Raw genomic sequence first — 22094 nt, 5'->3', positions numbered from 1 at the left:
TATATATATATATATATATATATATATATATATATATATATATATATATATATATATATATATATATATTATAATGTGCAATGGCTAATACATTGTGAATGGAGCATGGAATGATTTATATGTTATTATATCTATTATATATCATCGCTGTCCAATGAAAAACATGTATCTCCAAAAATAGCATCTTTACAGTTTAAAGAAAAAAAAAAATTTACTTTCAATGCATGTCAATGTTAAATGATTTTTCATTATGGGGCATTTCTATTGGTTCATTCATCATGGAATTTTCACACACTGTGACGGACAGTTGCTTAGTTCATATGGAGTAGTTCATTAAAAATGGACAATGGACAGCGAAGACATATACTTTATTAGTCCCCTGTTCACCAACGGTCAGGACCCTCACAGCTATTATCTGCGTGGTGGGTCATCCTCTGCACTGCAGTAACACTGATACTGTGGCATGTCACTGCGTGTTACACTGATACGTGTGGACAATTAACACCTTAAACTGAAATACCTTGGTTCATTTCTTTACAGTGTTTGTACACTTGGCGAAAAAAAGTCCACCTGTACTGTACTTGTTTTCAGACCAGGGGCAGTGTGTGTGTGTGTGTGTGTGTGTGTGTGTGTGTGTGTGGCAAATTCTGTATGTCTGTGAACACACCATCAGTGATAAAAAATAAATAAATAAATAAATAATAAAAAGAGGAGGGGGTGAATAAGCAAAACAGCATTTAAAATATTTCAGAAAGCATCAAAAAAAAGCTCTTGAGAGAAGTGTATGATATCAGCGGTGCATAATTCCATTGTGTTTGTACATTTCATGCATGCATAATACATCACGCTCCACACCTTCCAGAGTATATTTAACAGCTCACTGTGGCAGAGTCTCACAAACCTGACATCTGATGCATCGCACCATTGCACTGAGACTGACATTAACCGTGTCTGAAAACCAGATATTTGACTGAATGAGAAATTAACAGATAAATAAATCATCTTTTTATAGTGCAACTGACCAAAAAAAAATAAAAATACGATGAGCTCATCTGATGCCTCCAGGGCAGCCTCATGACAAATCAATAATAGCAAAGCAGTGTTTATAGGTCATTAGATATGCGAGCATGGTGGCATTATACTTTGGTTATACACCACATTTCCATCACAAATTTGTGATCACTTGAGCTCACGCTAAATGTCAAACCAGGGATCATTTAGACCCAGAGATAAATAGCACAAGTTCTGTGATTGATTTAGAAGTAAGCTTTTAAAAAGTAGCTATTTCTGCTTTGAATCTACTCTGCACAGTGATGTAATTAAATCTGAAAAGGCAGAAAAAGTCACCATAATTATTTCATAGTCCTTCCAACAATAAATGCATTGTGCAGCACACATATGGTGTGGAAAATCTGGTGTATTCCATCTGTAACCAAAAAAAAAAAGAAAAAAAAAAAGCCTTTAAGCCCTGTGATTTCAAAAACCCCTAAAAACACCCCCGTACTGATCTGATGTCCTACACAGCACAGCAAGTGTGGGGGAGGTTTTAAGAAGGCAAAGGCTACAAAGTCCATCTCTGAATGTAACTCCAAAAGGGGCATTAAGTAAAAATAAAATGAGAGAGAGAAGGAAACTAGGAAGAAATTATGTGAGGATGCTCGGGCTGCTGTTGTTTGGTCAGACCAACGCTGCAAAGCATTCACCTTCCATATAAAGGTCAATGATATCTGGAATCGCATTACTGTGCTTTAGTGCAGATGCATTAGGAGTATAATAGAGGGAATGTGGAATAGGTCTATAAACCGCACTCTTCATAAGCTGCGCGCCTGCCATTTTCTTCAGTGACAAGACTCCAGACTTTGTTGATTATTTACCTAAGGAATAAGGCATGAACGTCACACATAAGGAATGAATGTCACAAGCAGCACAGACACATCTCAACCACCCACCAACTGGGTCCATCACTCCCAACTTTTAGACAGGAACTCATGGGTAAAAAAAAAACGAAAGTGTGTGTGTGTGTGAGAGAGAGAGAGAGAAAGAGAGAGAGAGAGAGAGAGAGAGAGAGAGAGAGAAAAGAAAAAGACTCGCATTATGGACAGAAAGCCACTCAAATCAAGGAGGAGGAGGAGGTATTTTTAAATCAATCACTTGCGTATCTGTCTCCCTCCTCCCCTTCTCCTCCGTGTGCCCCCTCTCCCCCCACCCCTCCACACCCCACTTCAAATGCTGACAGAGAGAGAATCCCAACTGACGTGCAGTCGCTCCATAAAGAGAACAGAGAGAAAAAGATGGGGAATAAGTGTGATATGAAACCAACCAACAAACAAATCGAGCGACTGTCAAACACATTGAATATTTATGGCAAAAAAAAGAAAGAAAAAAAAAGAAGCACTCCTTTATCAAGACCTCATGGAGAGATATCAGGTGAAGCGACATTTAGTCTGAGGAGAATCTTCAGCGGCAGAGAGGGAGAGAGGGGCTGAAAAGGATCTGAGAATAAGTGCAAAGTCATTCTACAACACTCCCCCTGCCCCATCACTCTATCACTTCGGCCATGGTTCCTACAACAGTCCTAATACAAATTCAGTATCACAGTGTTTTCCAAATACAGTGATATTAAATAATGAATGAAATGATACTGTAAACGCAGTCAGATATCTGAGAAGTTACTTTAATACAGGTGATTTAATATCCATTTTCAGTGTTTCCTGTGTTCCACTGAATCACATATCTATCATTTTATTCATGACACAGCTTATATTTCTTCACGTTTTACAGTATTTTTCATATTAATTGGTAGAAAGCTAAAATATTTGGGCTATATGTTCTACACTGTAAAAAATGTCTGTGAATTTTACGGTGGAAAACTGTAAAACCATGACAGTAAATGACTGTAAATTCTAAAAAGGTTGAAAACAGTTTCTGTAACAGTCAAATACCGTAAATATATTTATCAGCCAAAATACATATTTTTATGTCTCTTTACTGTAAAAATACATTTTTATTAGTTTATTAGTTTTTTTAACAGAAACGTACTGTAAATACTTAAATGTAAAATTTATGATTGCCAAAAATGTGACCGTATATCTTTTTACAGTGTTCTCCCAGTGTCCGCGTGGGTTTCCTCCGGGTGCTCCGGTTTCCTCCCACGGTCTGAAAAAACACACGTTGGTAGGTGGATTGGTGACTCAAAAGCGTCCATAGGTGTGAGTGAATGTGTTTGTGTGTGTGTGTGAGTCACCCTGTGAAGGACTGGCGCCCCCTCCAGGGATTGTTCCTGCCTTGCGCCCAGTGATTCCAGGTAGGCTCCGGGCCCACCGCAACCCTGAACTGGATAAGCACTTACAGACAATGAATGAATGAATATGTTCAAGGTTTCATAAGCCTGGCACTCGTGATTCCAAAATTGTGTGAATATATATATGATATAATCCCCAGCTACAACGGTGGCCTTCTCTCAGCCAATGCTAACTTCAGAATAACAAATGTTTTCTACTTTTTTTTTTCCTCTGCTCTAATAGACGCCAAGGTCAAAGAAAGAAAACACTGGCTTTGGTCCACTTTGCTTTTCTTATTAATGTAGCAGCATTTCATCAGACAGCTTTTATGTAACGGTCTTCAATCAAGCAAAGAAGAAAACCATAAATAAAAGTAAAAAACTGTTATACTGGATTCTTGCATGGACAGGTTAATCCTTTCAAGTTGAATAATAAAAAAACAGTTTTCTTTGTGTGTGGAAATGAAAACTGTAGCTGTGGTCCAGCGCTGCTGAAGCAATAAATATCTGAGGGCTTGCTAAACACCAGCAAAAAGGGGTGGGGGGGGGTCTTTCAAAGCAAAGTGTTAAAGCTATTTGTTCAGCTGCACTAACGCAGGGACTTCTCTGGAACAAAAGCTATTATTGTTCACCCCTCTCTTCTTTTTTCCTTTTTCTTTTATTCCCCTCCTAACAGGAAATGGACAGTGGCAAAGTTACAGTAGTTCAACATATGAGATCAGAGAGAAGGTTTTCGCTGCAAAGCAGAAGCAGATGTGGAGCAGTAAGAGGACCCCGTCCAGAAATTAATGGCTGTGTTGTTTGCTCGGCAGATCTGAAGATAAGCAAGGGGGGATTAATTGAATGAGCTGATCCAGTACTTATGCTTGGTTTATATCCATTTATATGTTGAGTATATGTTTCTTTATACCTTTAAAGGTTAAAGAGATGGTTATTTTCATGGCGGCAGAATTAAGAGCCAAGCATGTGTGAGAAAATTAGGTTAACCCGTCTTAAGAGTCACACATGGAAATGTGCCCCCCCTCCCCCCATCTGAAATTCATTTCAAGTAAAAATAAGAGGACAGCTTTGCTCTGCAGAGAAAACACTTAAAATACCTTCCTCTTTTGCCAGTTTGGGTTTGACAGAGCCATGGCTGTTTTCTTTCTACACAAAAAGTTAGTCCTCTGTGATTTTACGGGCCTATACTGTAACGCGCTCGTCTCGGGGAATGCCAACACAAATATGCGCTGTCTCTGAATGGTGATATTTAGATAAGACACTGTGAAATTAGTGTAATAGACTCCACATTCCTCTAAACAACACGTCCTGGGAATTTGCCATCACAGGGGAGGAGAAAAGTTCAGAAACAAACGCACACTTTTCTCTTTTCCTTCCCCTTGCCAAAAAAAAAAAAAAAACGAAAAAGAAAAGAGAAGCAGGAACAAAAAAAAAAGGGTGAAAAAAAAGAAAACACCCAGGCACTCTGCTCCCTTTACCTTATTGCCAGCTGCTCTCCTGGTGTCTTTGAGACTTGCGCTTGCCCTACTTAAAGCCTCCTGCTGCTTGAGAATTTGATCTCGCAGCTGTTGAGATTGTTCCGTCTCTTCCTGTAATTTGGACTTGAGCAGGCCGACTTCTAAACCCAGACGATTAACTTTCTCCTTGCTGGTCTGCAACTGAGAAAGAGCAGAAGAAAAAAGAAGAAGCAGAAGAAGAAACACGAGTGAAAAACTGATGCTAAACACCCTTTCACATCAACAAGACAAAGCTTTCAAGTTCTCTGAAACATTTCTACTTTGTTTTAAAATGAAAAAAGAAGCGGGGCTAACAAAAAGAGAAAAAAAAACAGTCTACAGTGAAGTGCTGTGTTAAAAAAAAAAAAAACCCAGGCACCTCTCTTCATTCATTTATTAATTAATTAAATGCTCAAATTCAAATCCTTCGTATCAATTTCTCTGGAGGTAGTTGTAAGCTTGGTTACACATAAAGTAATCCATTTGTAAAAGGAAGGGGGAAGTCAGAGAAACACAAAATATATAATAATAAAAAAACAGAATCCTTAACAGTCATGAAAGACCAGTGCATGAGAAGACAACTCAATGGCATGGGTCTGAACTGATGTGCCGCTGTCAAGAAGCCGTTACTGAGAAAAGACAGGGAACAACAGTTTTCTTGAACCACGGGCTTTCCATGGAGCCCAGACCTTAAAATGTGTTTAGGGTTATTTGGAAACTGAAAGCAAAGAAGGAAGCACTAGCGAACTATTACTGAGGCTTTGATGTAAGGCTTCATCTTTGTGATGTTGATTATGAAATGGTCGTTATGACTGTAAATTAAAAACAAATTACATTCGCAGTGCTTTAAAACTACACGCAACACCCTTTACTCTGGTATCTCCCATCCGTATGTTCAAAATTGTCTGCTGGAATATATGGATTAGTACCGGAGCACATCTCTGTATCAATCAACATCATGTCCACAGAGTCCACAGAGCCTGTGTAAATAAAGATGCACCTGTACGGTGTGGGGTTTTACATGGGGAACGCACCATGAGAATAGAATAACAGAATTCGATACGGGAACAATACGGCAGTAACACACGTATCGATCCTTTCGCACTTCATCGTGGATAACTCAGCGTTCGTTCCGCTATTCATCTATTCCAACAGATATCAATTATTAAAACACGATATTATTCAATCCTGTCTGCCTGATTGTGGCTTCTATTCAGTCTTGCATTAGTGAGGCAATTAAAGCAAAGGGCTGACCACAATCTTAAGGCACTCGCAGAGGATGAAAAAAAAAAAGATATATAAACTATTCAGAACATAGCCACTGAGAAACAGAGCTTTAAAGGTTATTCTGTGATACACAATCACAGGCAGTTAGAATCAAGTGACTTTGTTTTGTCAAGGACAAAATGTTTGGCTTCTCTAAATGAGCTAGCCCTCGTCATCCCTGAGAAAAATGGCACCAAAAGGCAGGGGGTGGGGGGTGCTTAAAGGAAGAAAACCCAAACCCAATTATATTCATCATTAGTATGCTTCCTTAATGTTCGCATTTATTATTCAATGTGAGCCATAAAAAGTTAAATTCACTTTTCCACATCACGCTGCTAAATGATATTCAAATGAAGCAAAGTCCTTCATTTGCTCTGCACAAAGCCAGTCCTCTGTGGATTGCGGTGACGTTCCATCATTGAATATCGGCCCTGATAAACAGGAAGATTAAAACGAGCAGTTTTCACAATGTCTGCTATGAGGCAGGGCAGGTTCAGGGGGCTGTACCTGGCTTTGGAGAACATGGAGGGTGTGGCTGTGCTCCTCAGCCAACTGCTGCTCCTTCATGGTCAGTGTCCTTCTCCTGTCGTCCTGACCGACCCCCTCAGTAACCTGCTGCATCCACCGTACCCTCCCCTCTCGCTCCTGCAACTGGACACACAATGGTAATTTAGGTTCTGTGGAATGTCTCTACCGATGGCATTCAGTCACATTAACATTATTGTGATCAGGAGATCATGATGTGGGAAGGTTACTGAGCTTTTCCACTGCATGGTACCTCCTCTACTCTACTTGATTCTACTCATCTTTTTATCTGTGTTTCCGTTGGAAGTGGAACTGGGTACATTTTTAGCACTGAAATGGGATGTGTACAACTTGCAGAACACTGATTGACCAAAGAGACTTGTCAATCAGGACACAATGCAGACATCCATCACAAACTTGCTGTTTGTAAAATTCCCAAGCTACAGCAGAGATCACAGGTTCAAATGCTCTTTGGGTCACAAACACAGACCCAACTCATCTTTAGGATTTCGAATGGCACACCAACACTCAATAGAATGAATTTCCACCTTTTCCCCACCCTGGTGCTCGGCGATCTAAAGCTCAGCTGCTAGCAGCTTCCCATTATCCCAATGCTAGTGTAAATCCTTTGTGGTAGAGGCCATTTTGGCCTTGATATCAGAACACTTCTGGCCAAATGTAGTTCATCAAGCAAATCAAATGCTGCTCACAACTTCACGTAAAGGAGAAACAGTCAAACTTTCCGAGGCGCGAAGTCTGTGAGAGATTAAGAAAAGCTTCCGTCAGTTTATAAGACACATCAGGAAGCAAAGCTGCTCTGTATGGGGAGAGCTTGTTGACAAATAGCACGCTAGTAAATTCCACATCACTGTCAGGTCTGCAGCCCTCGTCGAAGAAACGCGAAGAAACAGCAGAACCTCTTTCAAAAGCTCGCAGGTAAACTGGGAATACTGAAGGGGGGTGAGGAGAGTGAAGAGTTTATGGAGGGGAGAGGGGGAAAAAAATCAGCTTTCAAACACCTCCCTAACTCCAAAAGCTGCTTCTTCTGATAGCTAAAGCACCAAAACATTTCTGACAACAATGGCTGATTTTGAACACCTGGCTCTTTTAAGTTGTGGAGTGCAGGCTGGCGCTGACTTAAGAGTCTGCTCCAATGACAACTGCATCTGTACCGAAGGAGAGATTAAAGTCTTCCAGCACATTCTGTCCATTAAAGCAATACTTATGGGAATGTGTTTAAGAAAAGGAGGGAGGGGGGAAAAAGAGGCGAAAGAAAAAGTCTATTACTAAAACATGGTGCAGGATTTGTCTTTGCAACACAAGCCGGCTTTAAAACCTGCGCACTGTCAGACGGCATGCAGCCATCATTCAGTCAAGACCAAGAGAGAGGGCAAAATGTCTGCTGTTTCATCAAAACTGAGAGGAGCAATTGGACGCGATGGCCATCAAACACGAGTGGGCCCACCAAACACCCTTTAGTGAGGGAAGGAGGCAGGGGGGTGTGGTAAAAAAAAAATCAAACAGAATACACACTAACCAATACGGCATGTCCTCGCTCAAAAAACACTGAGCGTTTGGGCCCATCTCAAATTTCATCAGAAAGAGAACAATAAGCTTGTGTTGCGAGCGCTGACTTATTGTAGCAGACAGATTTCGAGTAAGCACTCTCGCCCAAAAGAGAGAGAGAGAGAGAGAGAGAGAGAGAGAGAGAGAGAGTGAGAGAGAGAGAGAGAGACTAGTCGAAGGAGCAAGGTCTGAACGTTTGAGCCCCTAGAGGGAACCCAGCAAGCAGACAGAACAGTGACGCAGCGGCCACAGAGACAGTGTCTGTGAGCCTGATCTTTTAATGTCTCTGAACCCACACACACACACACACACAGTCTGAATGGGTCTAGTCAGACCAGATGGTACAGAGTGTGAGGGTCCGCTGGAACTTCAAGGCAGAATGACACACACAGAGAGAAAGAGAGAGAGAGAGAGAGAGAGAGAGAGATAGAGCAAAATTGTAATAAACCAGCATACTACTGTACCAGAGAGGCTGCCTTTGTGTGTGCACAACACACACACACACACACTTGCAGAGCCTGTATGAACTCCTGAACCCTGGGGTTCACCCCGTCCGACCCATCATCTGTCTGCCTCTGACGCTCTCTCCTAATCTAATACCAGCCAATTACAGCTGCTCTGGAGCGAGCTTCAAACACACTCTCTCCTCTACTCCACATTTCTGAGCCAGCTTCACACCAAGCCTGAAAGACACACACACACACAGTCTCAGCAGGGCTGACATCACCCCTGAATAGCACACTCCTCTGCCAGAGCAACCCTCTCCTCAGTACCTCCAGCGTCCAGTCAAATTCTGATCCTACTACTGCAACGATCAATCACTATATCCTCTGAAATAAAGAGTATCAATAGGGAGTGTGTGCCTCTTTTCCTGCAAAGTTTACATTCAAATCTGAACCATTGCTGTGAAGATCTGATTCCATTCAGACACAGGGGCAGGTACTGATGCTGAATGATTAGCTCTGGATCACAAGCACCACTCAGACTCACCCTGAAAGGTACTGGACGGAACTTCATCGCTCCAGAGACCACAGTTCCACTATTTTCCAGGTTTGTTTCCACAACTAGGCCAAGAGCTTTTCAAGATCTTTGTGGAGATTTGCAATAAAAGGCCACCCAACAGTCTCTGTTCTCATATTTGCATGCACAAAATAGCCATTTGTGACACGAGATAAGAACCTTTTCTTTTTATTAACACAGAGGAGTAGATTAAAGATCAAAAGTTGACAATGAATAACAAAGAACATGAGCAAAAAAAAAACAAAACACATCAATAAATTAAAAAACCCTGACTGTGACACCCTTACTATACAACAGACACCGCTCTCAATAGAGTACAGTGGCTCCATTATAAAGCTATAGAAAATCCCAAGCTTCCAACAACTGCGAGTGCTCTCAGCTGAAACTCTTTATACGGCAAGAAATGTGTAATTTCACACCTTTAAAAATCTGTTACATCATTAGGAAGGAAGTGATAATACCATTCAGGGTCCCACTTCCATGCGAGGCACAACTGCTGGGGCTCTAATCTTAAAAGCGATAAATCAGATGAGGGAGAACTCCACGTTATAATTTGGTGAGGTCTCAATCGACCCTGCTGAAAAGGGAGACCTCAAAATAGAATATCAAGATTGCTACATTTGAAATGGGGACTTAATCCCAAATATTATATTAGGCGGCTTCTGCTGGAGAAAGAATCTACCAGGGACATAATAGACTAATTATTTTGCCAATCAAAGTCTCCCTAGGGGTTTTTTGCTCAGGCTGTGTGGCCCACTCGCTCCTGGATTGAGTCCCTTGCTTGGGAGAGAGAGAGAAAGAGAGAGAGAGAGAGAGAGAGAGAGAGAGAGAGAGAGAGAGAGAGCTAAATGTATAAATCCACAACTGGGCAAAGCTCTCGCTCCATTCAAGTCCTCAATGCCAGGGAACAGGACAATGTGCAGGTAAGACTAGCCTTTAAAGTGACCGCCGAGGCCACAGACATGCGCATGCAAAAAATTAAACAGACTTATCAAGGACATTCCTATAAGTATGAGGTACTTTTAAAGTGAGGAGGAATGGGCCTGATTTTGAATTCCAATGAATAAGAGAGATTAAAGAAAAAAAAAAAAGAAAAATGGGGAGAGGAAAAAAAAAAAAAAAAAAAAAAAAAAACTTAGAAGGGACTTCTGAACAACCTTTACAGAATGCATTCAGGCCAGCGGCTTTTCATACAAAGTTCAAATCCGCATTATTGCCACTTACAATCATTCAGCTAGTCAAGTATATACACACTCGGAGGACGCAATCTAAAGGCAAACGCAGTTCAGCTTTGATAACGCCGGCCACTAATAACATGTCCAACCTGAGGGCAGACTGCGCTTCAGCCTTCAAAATAATTAAACCACTAAAACGTTTTCCATTCTCCCACTTCATGTGGTCACTGTGTGGGATAGAACACAGCGGCGTGGCAACAATGTCCACCACGAAGTGCAAAAATAATGCAGCTGACCCAAGGAGGCCATCAAGGACAAAACTTTCATTTCACATCTTCACTCTGAGACACTGCTGAGCTGTATAACGTCTTTACAGGTCCATCAGGGTTGATATTACACTACAATTCAGATTTGTTTCATGTTTTAGCAAGTATAAATGCATACACACATGGGTGATTAGTGCCCAGAGTGGCAGACCGTCACGTCAGCACCCAGTGAGAAGTTGAGGGAAGAGAATTCACTGTTCCTTCACTCCCTCGTCCCAAGCCCACTTCTGTAACCTTTAAAAGGCGACCACACTGTAGACAGAAAACAGCTTTATATTTCATTCATTCATTTATTATCTGTAACCCTTATCCAATTCAGGGTCGCGGTGGGTCCAGAGCCTACCTGGAATCATTGGGCGCAAGGCAGGAATACACCCTGTAGGTGGCGCCAGTCCTTCACAGGGCAACACAGACACAAACACACACACATTCACTCACACCTACGGACACTTTCGAGTCGCCAATCCACCTACCAACGTGTGTTTTTGGACTGTGGGAGGAAACTGGAGCACCCGGAGGAAACCCACGCGGACACGGAGAGAACACACCAACTCCTCACAGACAGTCACCCGGAGCAGGAATCAAACCCACAACCTCCAGGTCTCTGGAGCTGTGTGACTGCGACACCACCTGCTGCACCACCGTGCATGCTTTACAACAATGCACCAATTCTCAGATAACTCTCAGCTGCCAGTCCGATGACTATTCTGATGTTCATTGTGTTAAAGGAACACTACATAAATATTTTACCCTAAAATTACAGCTTTAAAATCATTGTGATTATTCACTGACCTGCAGTAGGGAGAACAGAGTAAATGGCATTGTTAATATGGGAACAGCACTGCAGAAACTGCACTATGGAACTTTTGAAGGAGAGTAGAATATCACCCCCCAGCACCACTAGGTGGAACCCTAGGAATAATAAAACCTAAATCATATCTAGTGCTCCTTTACCAAGGACACAGGGTCACTGATGCAAAGCACTGTTCTTATAAAGCAGTATACAACATATATTATCAATGTAGGATAAGGGTCTGTTAATATCAAGTGAGGACCATCACCAAGTCACTCGGAGAGTAGAAGAAGCTGGCTGCGAGTCCAGTAGGCGCTGACAGAGACAGAGCTATGGCAGGGGATTTTTCTAGAAAGTTTCATTGTACTGAGTGCAGTGTATTTATTACATGTTTGTGTCAAGGATGAGTAATCAGTCTCCCAGTGATACAGCGTTCCAGGCGGCCGAGGTGTACGTGGAGAGTGCGTGATTTGTCATGCTTTCTAAAGTGAACTCTGCTGCTGAGCTATGATTTATTGTGAGTGATGGGGGAGAGAGGCAGATATAAGGGAAGGAGAAAACAGTAATGGAAATTGCTCCATTGAAAACCTGCATCTGGCTTTTTTTATTTTTTATTTTTTTTGGGCATGTATGTATGTTGTTGTGTGTTCTCAGGTCTTGGGTTCCAAAAGAGGCCCTGGTTCCAACACATTCCACGTCTCCGTTGTCAATAGACAGGCCTCAATCCCCTGGCCAAAGCAACGATCACACTGAGTTTGATGATCCATTAGCTTCCCGTGTGGATGAGGATAAAAGGGGGATTATTTAGGCCAGGGCGAGTCTATAAATGACAAACTTAATGCTTTTTTCCCAGAAGCCGCGGCCAATGGCGTTGGGATGGGAGAAAAAAAAAAAAAAAAAGCTTTTTAGCTTTCAGCAGCACAAATGTAAGGTATCACTTGAATATATAACACAATCTGAGCTGACACTGGAACCGCAGCCCTCTGTATTAGACCCTATTTCTAGTTTTCCTGAACCAGGCCTAGCCCCGGACACACAGAAGCTCAATCAATTTCTATCCAATTGTCGTTCTCACTGTAACACGCCCCCACTTTTTCCCCCCTCGTCCTGTTTTTAGCAGCGGTACACAAAACAAGGCTCCTGTAGTAGTAAGTACAGTTAGCCAAATATCCTCAGGACAATAATACATCCAGCTCAATACTGTATGCTAATAACCTAAATGAGCACATAGCTGTGTATTCTCCACAGAGCAACAATGAAAAACTGTCCTCAAGCTAGAGAGCAATGCAAACAGATTAAGCATGTTAAAGTGTCCTCAGGTCCTGCATAGCACGGTTCATGAAAACAGGATATGGTTTAAATATGACATGTTTACTTGCACATTATGCTTCGCTATTCATACAAACAGGTCAAATACCAGGATGAAGACATTTTGAAACATTCTATGTTTTCTTCCAAAACATATTTGCATCTAGCTTCTGAAGCTACGTCGCTAATATACATAGCTTTCCAAAAGTCAGTGACCACCTTACATTTATTTTAGGTATTTTAAGCAGCAGACTGAAACTGGGAGGTTTGTAAGAACATCCCTGCAAGTGTCTTTGAAAAAGTGGAAGCATGTTATAGGAGCTACATTGTCTACCCACAGAAGCGAGTACAACACAGCACATTGTTAGACTGTTGTATGTGCTGCAGAGACATGGACACACCCACAGGCACAGCTTGTAAGGCAAATCTTTAATTATATGGAAAATGAAAGAGCTCTTTATTTCAGAGGAGAACATTGCTAAAAAAAAAGGCTAATTCACTCATTCTCATTGACAGACATTAATATACAGACTCTTCCTCTCTCTCTCTCACACACACACACACACATATATACTTGGTGATCTAGCAGCAGCAGGTGACTGTCTCAACAGGTAGTAGAGTGCAAACACGACCATATGGCTCCTCCATGTCGCTCATTACCCAAGCATGACTGGGAGGAATTATCACCAGCCCGAGACTTCATCAAACACGCTAAACTGCTGCCAAATGCCTGACATCAGATAATGAAGACACAGCTAAAATGGGATGCCGCCACAGACAATTAATAAAGTAATTAGGCTAATGACTTCTTTACTCAAGTCCTCATTCTTTTGGCTGAAGATATGAATTAATTAACGTGGGTAATTAAATTATGCAGGTTGTAATTCCCAGCTGCTCCAGCGCTCTTCCCGCCCCCTCCCTGCTCGGGGCTAATCATTGCAACTAGCAGGTGGGGGTGGTGGGGGGGGTGGTCTGATGCTTCTTTCATTGCAACTCTGGCACAGAACCAAAAAACACTGATATGCCATAAGGGTGTAAATCTCGAACAAAGATTTAATTCAATTACGCTTTTACAGGAAACAATTAAATGAAACCATGAATTCTTAAATCCCACCACAAATTGGTATAAATTTAAGTTAAATATGCATAACAAAATAGAAAAGAAAACTAGAATTATTATGAGCAAATAAAAATAAAAAATAAAAGCATTTCACCCTATTGTTAGCCTGAATATTTAATTTAATTTATATATTGTTTACACACAAAAAAAAAAAAAAAGTTAATCAGCCAATCCAAACTGGGATCAGCTAAAAATAAATAAATAAAAGTAATTTAAAATTTTGAAAAGAAATAAACTGTGTGTGTGTGTGTGTGTTTACTTTGCATGCCCGCTTGCATTTAGAAAAAATTAAAAATCCAGCAGAGCTTAGAGAGAGTCAGTCACTCAGAGGAAGACTTAGTACCCTTCGGTATGTTAGAAGTACCCTGTGCTCTTAAGCAAATACAGCTGATTGAGTAGATTAAATATATCATAAATCCAAATCATATCACGGAGTGTTGCATACACGCATTCGCAGCATCAGTCGGCGCATTTTCACGAACTAACTCAGCTCTCGTCCCTGGCCTGTAATAAGTATGTCTGACACTGGCATGAATGCTTATGTAGAACAAGAGGCCGTGATCAAAGGCCCTGCTTCTGGGAGGAGATGCATTTGCTCTCCTTTAGACTAAGAGAAGGATGGCTCTTCCTCCGTCTGCCCGCCACACGCTGCTCCTTTAAAGCAGCCCTGATTTCCTTCCTCTGTTTTCATCTTCCTCTGCTTTTCGCTCTCTCTCTCCCTCTCTCTCTCTCTCTCTAGCTGCAGCCTTAATGGCAGTGCCTAAAAAGTGATATGAATAGAGGTGTGCTCCAAAACCTGTGTAGAATTTCAGATAAAATACACACAGCTCACACAGACTGCATGGGCTCTTTAAAATATATCATAAAAAATAAATGACATATATGCTATATGATCCTATAAAAAAATGGGTGCCATACAGAAATGGAGAATGCTTTGTAGTCCCTGATTGAACGGGCTTATGCTCCGTAGACCTGTTCCCCGCATGGGGGGAATTACTGGAGAAAATATCTGGTTTCTCCTTTAAAGTTAAGAAAGTTTTTTTTTTTCACTGCTCTCAGATTACCATTTCTGACATACAAGGTTTTCTGACAACAGCAACAATGTACTGTACCTGAAACTCAATATTAATGTTTTACTTCTGCATGTCCATCCTGAGTAATATAATGCAAACACTATCTGTAATTGGATAGAAATCGGTGGCTGGAGGAGAAAAGGAAAATAAGACCTCCTAAAGTTTTTGGAGAAGAAAAAAAAAAAGCCAAGGTGGGAAGGTCTGGGAGCACATTAGACATACGCTGCACAGTGATCTGTACGACATCTGCTATTTATTTATCCAGGAAAGGCAGAGTCCATATCATATACAATGTTCCCAGACACATGAATGGTGATGCATGAAATTTAGGGGCTGAAGATTCTCCAGATTCTCTTTCCTGCTGCTTCCCCCTGAGAGAGAAGGCACATCTGGACTTCAGCAACTTCACAGAGCGGCAGCTTCCAAGATTTGAAAGAACAGAAAGCAGAGCCCACTGTTACCTGGCTGTTAAAGTGATAGTCTGGCGAGAAATCAAATTCACAGATTTCACTTGATTCCTTGTGCTGAAGGTAACAGGCAGAGGATGGGGGTTTGTGTCCCTGCTTGGGTAAGCACATTAATGCTACAACGATAAAAGAACTTGGGTGAGACTCGACGTTGCATTCACCAAATTCTGTAAAAGATACAAACTGTTATTTGGTTAAGAACATCTTCTAAATACTATGAATGTAAAGCAGTTAATGAGAGCAAAAAGGTTTACAGAACTTAACAGAGAGGTATATTCTGCAGTTAGCACTAAGCTAACAGCAAGCTTAAACTACCCCAGACAACCATCGTCCCACCGTTCCTACCACTGCTTGACGTAATGTTTTTTTTTAAGGTACATCCCAGAGCTAAAAGCTTTGTATCAGCCAGAATTTTACAGCATTTAATAACTATCCATTTTTATAATAAAACTCTCATTTCGATACGCACAAAGGGTTCAAAAACATTGCACAGTGATCAGCACTGTCCTCAGTAAGAGGCAGTGATGTTATAGCTTAAGCAGAGTTTCAGCGACGGGCTGAGAGAAAAGAAGAGAAGAACTGGACACAAAAGCACTTTCAGGGCACCCCACCTCCTCCTCCTCCTCCCTATCAGCTCCATCCCAGCATGCACCGGGGGCTTGGCGGGGGTCTGAGTAGGGGGAACGCATGGGCCAAATTTGGTGAAAATGAGAGAGATGAATGGAGCGGGATGGAGGGCGAGGGGGAGGGGGGGTAGTCTCTTGGCAGTGATGCAGATAGTAAATCAAGGCTAAAAAGAACCTGTATTTTTCATCAGTTTACCAGATGGAGACTGGCCTCATCTTTCATCTGATCGCACGAAAAGAGGAGCACTCCAGGAGTCAGGGCTTTTTTTTTTTAAAGCTCTCAAACCGTTAAATCTGTCAAAGGAGCAAGAAAGCTTCAAAATCTAGGTATGTGTTTGTCAGTATAAGCGCCGTCTCAGAAGTTGGTTGCACTTTTGGCTTTGTATGAATCAAATTATCCTAAAGTCACTGAGGGACCAGAAAAGTTCATCATATGTTTAAGTGCTTTCTGAAAATGCCTTATGCCTGTTGCATCCTGTGAATATTGTGGATATATTAAACTGAAAGGACCAATAGGACCAGCTAAAATTAGAAGTAATTCTGTGCATGAATTAGTGGTGTTGAAATCTACATGTCAGCAGTAAGTCATCATAGGACACATTTTCATAGTTTGTCCCTATAAGCCATCCACAGCTCTAGGCTACCAGCACATGTACATTCGCACTTCTTCTGGAGACCCTTCCCCTCCCAAGAACCTCTGCTTTTTCTTGTTACACTTCTCTGCTGTTATCTGCTCCACAGGAACCAGAACTGGACATGGTACGGTCTGCTTTCTCCTGACTGGCTAAAAGCAATACACAATTAACTCATTTAAGGTAAAAATAACATTTAAATCTTAATAATGAATGTTATTCTGGCAGCATTCTCGTGACGTGCCTCAGTTTTCTGTTTAAAACGCCAGTTAGTGTAGTAAGGCATTATCAAAAAAATGTGTGTGCTGTGTTTTCTTGACACCTGTTAGAAAAGACCCACACAGACATCCTCAGCAGTAAATCTAAAGGAAAATGTTGAGTGTTTCTAAATGGCCAGTCTATGCTGCTCTATAAGGAAAATGCTCCATGTCTTGGAGATATTCTGCTGCAACAAACACAAGACAGGTCGCATACATTTCTGAGCTACTGACAGTAACGGATTCATTCTGACGAAGCTCATTCTGTCCACTCATATCTATACAAGTGTGTCTATTTTAAACAGGAAACTCTAGACTTGTGTTATAAATGAAAAAAACAAAAATAAAAAACAATACAAATGAGATTAACTAAAGAGCTCTAGCAGATTTATTTTTTTTTTAGATTTTTAACAGATTTCTACAGATTTTTACCTTCACACATAATCACATAATTCATATTATCTCTTCATACATTTATATCGTATTTTATGCTTATTTTAAGATCTCTATTATGGATTGACACACTATATATATATATATATATATATATATATATATATATATATATATATATATATATATATATATATATATATATATATATATATATATAATATATATATAGTGTGTCAATCCATAATAGAGATCTTATATATATTTCTTTTTCATGTTAGGGGGAGTCGTCAAAGCATTTCACTGCCAGTTGTACTGTGTTTGACTGTGTATGTGACAAACTTTGATATTTGATTTTGTTTTTTTAAATGATGCAATATTAATGTTGCATACGATGAATTTAGAGAGGTATATTCACGTACTTGTTTAGAAAGCTGCTGTGCTTCCTGTATCAAAATATATAAAGGCTTTTCCTCAATACAATGACTAAAAAACATGTCTCTTCCCTTCAAACAAAAGAATAACAAGCTTGGAATAAACAAAAGCAAAGCATTTGGTTGGATGAACTAAACGGATCTTTTAAATCAATTCAAACCTCGGAAACACTTCAAATCAACATCTGCCTTATTTCATTTTATTTACAGTGTATGTGACAAGTAAATAAATTACTCTTCCAAAGTTGTTTGTAACACAAACTCTCAAACGTTCAGTGGCAACACCCACAGCTCTGTGAGTAACAGTTTTATGAATCTGACTAAAGGCCAAGCACACTAGTACTTTTGGAAAAGTAGTTTAGATACAACAGCAGCTATATCTAATGTTTACAAAAGATTTATGGTTATATATTAACAATTTATACTGAGGGTCTGCACAACGATCCTTTAATGTCTTACAGATGTGTATGAAACAAGGGCAGGCATCCCTCACAAACATGCGAGTTTAAATAAATATGGAACGGTTCAAGCCAAAAAGATTTCAGATGAATCCCTGACACAATGCATGTAATATTAATGCTGTTTCTTTTCCTCCTCCCCTCTCCACTCCTTACCCCCCTCCTCGACCAGCCATACTCCCTTCTCTCTCTCTCTCTCTCTCTCTCTCTCTCTCTCTCTCTCTCTCTCTCTCTCTCCTAAAATGTTGTTAATCAAGGTTCCGTTTCAAATGACAAAATGTGCAGAGTGGGGGAGTAAGTTGCTGTGATATGGTAATTCGCTGCAGATATATCATTTTCAGAATAAAATGCTGAAGCCCATGATTAACTGGGGGCTCGGCATAGATGGCACACTGATTAATTTTACCCTCTTCAGCCAATGCCAAGGTCTTCACTCTTCCCACCCTTTTTTTTGTGCTAAGGATGAAAATTAAATCAGTTCCTCTTTTTAATTTCTGAATAACCTTGTGCCATTTTTCCCCCTCTCCTGTCACACTGCTCTCCAGAGGAGCCAAACGGGGCTCTTAAGCTTCAATAGATTTCTTGCAGCACTCCAAAAGTGTTGAAACAGAAACAAAATACATCTTTGTTGCCTGTGGTGGTTTGTAAACTGGCTTTTTTTTTTTTTTTTTTGAGACAATTCAGTTGGTAAACTGTGAGCTCGGAGCTCATTCAAAAGAGCGCAGGGAAGAATCGCTCTATTGTTTAAACATTTCTCAACGTTTGCCTTTTCCTTCTGTTTATTCCTGAGCCATGCAATCTTGACAGACACGTAATCCTCCTAAACAAAGAATCAAAGGAAGTTTTCCAGTGTCTGCAACCCGCGCACTGTAATGATCAACAGCGAGGTAATTGGACGCTTTCGATTTGATATCTCCCATATCTCCCAGGTATACCTTTGTCAATAAACCTGCCAGTTACACCACAGCCGAGCTGAAACAAATCAAACAGACTGCCAACATTAAACAGTGCTGCTCCACTTTGCTCCAAACGCTGCGTTCGTTTGCTGCCCTATCAACAGCACTGCATTATTTCACTGTGTAGATGTGTATTATAGGCACAAAACTGTTAGCGTTCCTGCTAGAAACCAGAGAGAGACAGAGAGAGAGAGAGAGAGAGAAAGTGTGTAAGAAACAGAAAAATAAAGAGAGGTTGGAAATAGAGAAAGAGTGTGAGAAAAATATATGGAGTGTGTTAAAACTTAAATGTATTTAATAATGTAGTTCTCTTTATCCATATCTATTGTTCTGTTATTTATATTATATTTATTTATAATTACTTTGGCAATAAAACTCCATATTAACATTTAAATACAATTTGCACAATAAAACACTGCTGCACTGAACTGTGTGGATGAAATGAAGAGAGAGAGAGAGAGAGAGAGAGAGAGAGAGAGAGAGAGAGAGAGAGAGAGAGAGAGAGAGAGAGAGAGAGAGAGAGAGAGAGACGTGTCTTGGAAGTGTCGTTGCTAAATTTTACATTTGCAGGAAGATACAAAAGAATGTCCTAATAGAAAATAGGTCCCCTGCCACACACACGCACACACACAAATACACATTCTGTCTGATTTATCTCCAGTGCCTGACAAAGAATTGTGTTCCCCAGTGACATTGTGTAGAACCCTTACATGCACTCTAATCAGAAAACATGCGACCATGGCTGCATCTCTTTGCCAAAATTGGATTTTTGAGTGCTGCCCCCATTTACAAAATATCATCCATAATAAGGAAAGTGAAATAATAAGGAGAATATAACAACAAACACATAGATCATTAAGGTGGCATTTGTTTGCATGTGGAGAATAATCAGCATCTGAGCTTTATGACATTAGAGAGACATGAAAATCAAATTAGTGGCTGTGGTTAATGAAAAAAGGGGCAGGGACTACAAGCCCCTTTGGTGTATGGTGTGCTATGGTCACACACACACACATACACACACACCCACACCACATAAGCCCCCTCCTCACCACCACACACCAAGTCAAGAGGACAATAAGGGTGAGCAAATTACACATCCTCATGCAAAATCCTTGATCGCCCTTATTGATGGACAATGTCGTAAAAGCCCCTCGTCCTGTTTATAGACGTTTAATTGAAGACAGCATAAAACGATAAACTAAGAAACATGCATGGTTGACTCTGCCGATTCAGGCCATAAATCATACTGATGTTCAGACAAGTCGGCCAGACACAAATTCTGATGATAGATGACCCATTTAACTTTGATTTTTGAAAGCAATGAGCTCGCCTGCAATACCTCACTCTGACTAATACCGCGGACAGTCGCGCAAGGAAAGCGGCGAGAAAATCCCTTTCTCCTCACCGCCGAACGCTTAAAATAATCTCGCAAATAACCGTTATTACAAAGCGGGCCACGGAGATGGAGGAGAGAGCGGATTTACATTAGCAGCTCTGTAATGTGCGCATGATTTGTGATGTACAGCAGTCATCAACAAACTAATTCATCAGCCCCCTGTACGTCTAATGATACACACACACTATATCCTCTACTATAAATATTAGCCTAGGAAGACAGACAGGACTGGAGAGAGATAAATCAGAAAAGAGGGAAAGAGGGTGTGAGAGAGGGACAGAGAGAACAAGTAAATGAAATGCTGTACTGTAGGGCCTGACTGATATCTTGCTTGGCCATATCAATATCGATATCAATGATATACAGTTTAATTGGTATCGATGAGAGTTCCACAGATCCTCTACTTTTGCATTGTAACCATTAGGTTGTGTTCTAAACGGCTCCCTGCTCACTGTTCCCTACATTAATACACAATATAGTGCACTGTTATAGGTAGAGAACAGAATTCAGGAGGGTATTAAATATTTTGGACGCTACCTCATGCAGGTTTTTACCAAAGAACGCAGATTATTACGGGTACCCGCTATCTTCTATGGTACACTGGTTGTACACTATACTAATTGCAGTGCAATGTAGGATTTTCTGACTGATTGATACTCAACTACAAAATGGCAGAACCACAAAGTAGTGCACTATAGTGAACAATACATAGCCCTACATAGAAAGGTTATACCAATCCAGGCCCAACTAATCAAACACCATCAAGGCTCAAACAAAATCAGGTCTAGTGCAGTCATTCCAGTGTTTAAGGGGGATGAATATTCAATACACGTTTTGGTTAGCAATATTAGATTCACAGCTCTTGGGCTAAACTAAACATGTCTTGGCTGATATCTACCAAGAATAGGATTTTTTGAAAATATTTTTCATAAACAACAAACCATCATTAATCATTTTTTACCTTTTGACTATTTTAATAAATAATGCCTAATATCATCTAGTTCTCTTTCTTCAAATAATATCAGTATCCATCCCAAAATTGGTCCAGCCCTGTATTTAAACGCAATGCAAATTTAAACCAGAGTGGACGTTGTTAAGACAAAAGCAAGAGCCAGAGGAACAGTTTTTTTGCACAATTAGGAATATTAAAGGGTCCTAGTTAGTTTGAGCGTCATTATTTTTTCATGTCTCCTTTTCTGTCCTTTAAATGAGCAAGTGCCCTGTGTTCATTGGAGGTGGTGAATTATTCATTCTGGACATGCAAAAGCAGTTAGGGGGAAAACAGAAGAAACTGACAGTGTGCCAGTGTGCATGCGGGGAAAACTCCAGCTGGTGGCTCTCTTTGCCTGTGTGTGCAGCCGTGTGTGTGTGTGTGTGTGTGCGTGTGTGGCAACTGGGGGATTCACAGCTTAAGCATTCTAATGCAAGGCCATAGCAGAGAGAGAGAGAGCGAGAGAGAGGAAGAGAGAGAGGTTGCACTCCCCAGGGGACCTGTTTAGTCACGCGGTAATGCCAGACTTTCAG

At 40.7% G+C, this 22094-nt stretch overlaps 1 protein-coding gene across 1 annotated transcript in view; it reads right to left on the bottom strand.

Moving 5' to 3' along the window:
* Window positions 1-22094, bottom strand: part of LOC136708758 (golgin subfamily A member 6-like protein 22) — a 117230-nt gene that overhangs the window by 55025 nt on the left and 40111 nt on the right. Inside the window, exons 10-11 of the mRNA XM_066683533.1 lie at window positions 6550-6693; window positions 4759-4938 (exon numbers count right to left, since the gene is read on the bottom strand). Of these exons, the coding sequence (XP_066539630.1) occupies window positions 4759-4938; window positions 6550-6693 (324 nt within the window). The remainder of the gene's footprint in view (window positions 1-4758; window positions 4939-6549; window positions 6694-22094) is intronic.

This window comes from Hoplias malabaricus, chromosome 1 (assembly GCF_029633855.1).
Source record: "Hoplias malabaricus isolate fHopMal1 chromosome 1, fHopMal1.hap1, whole genome shotgun sequence".
Classification (NCBI taxonomy): Eukaryota; Metazoa; Chordata; class Actinopteri; order Characiformes; family Erythrinidae; genus Hoplias; species Hoplias malabaricus.
This window is presented reverse-complemented; position numbering and strand designations above follow the sequence as displayed.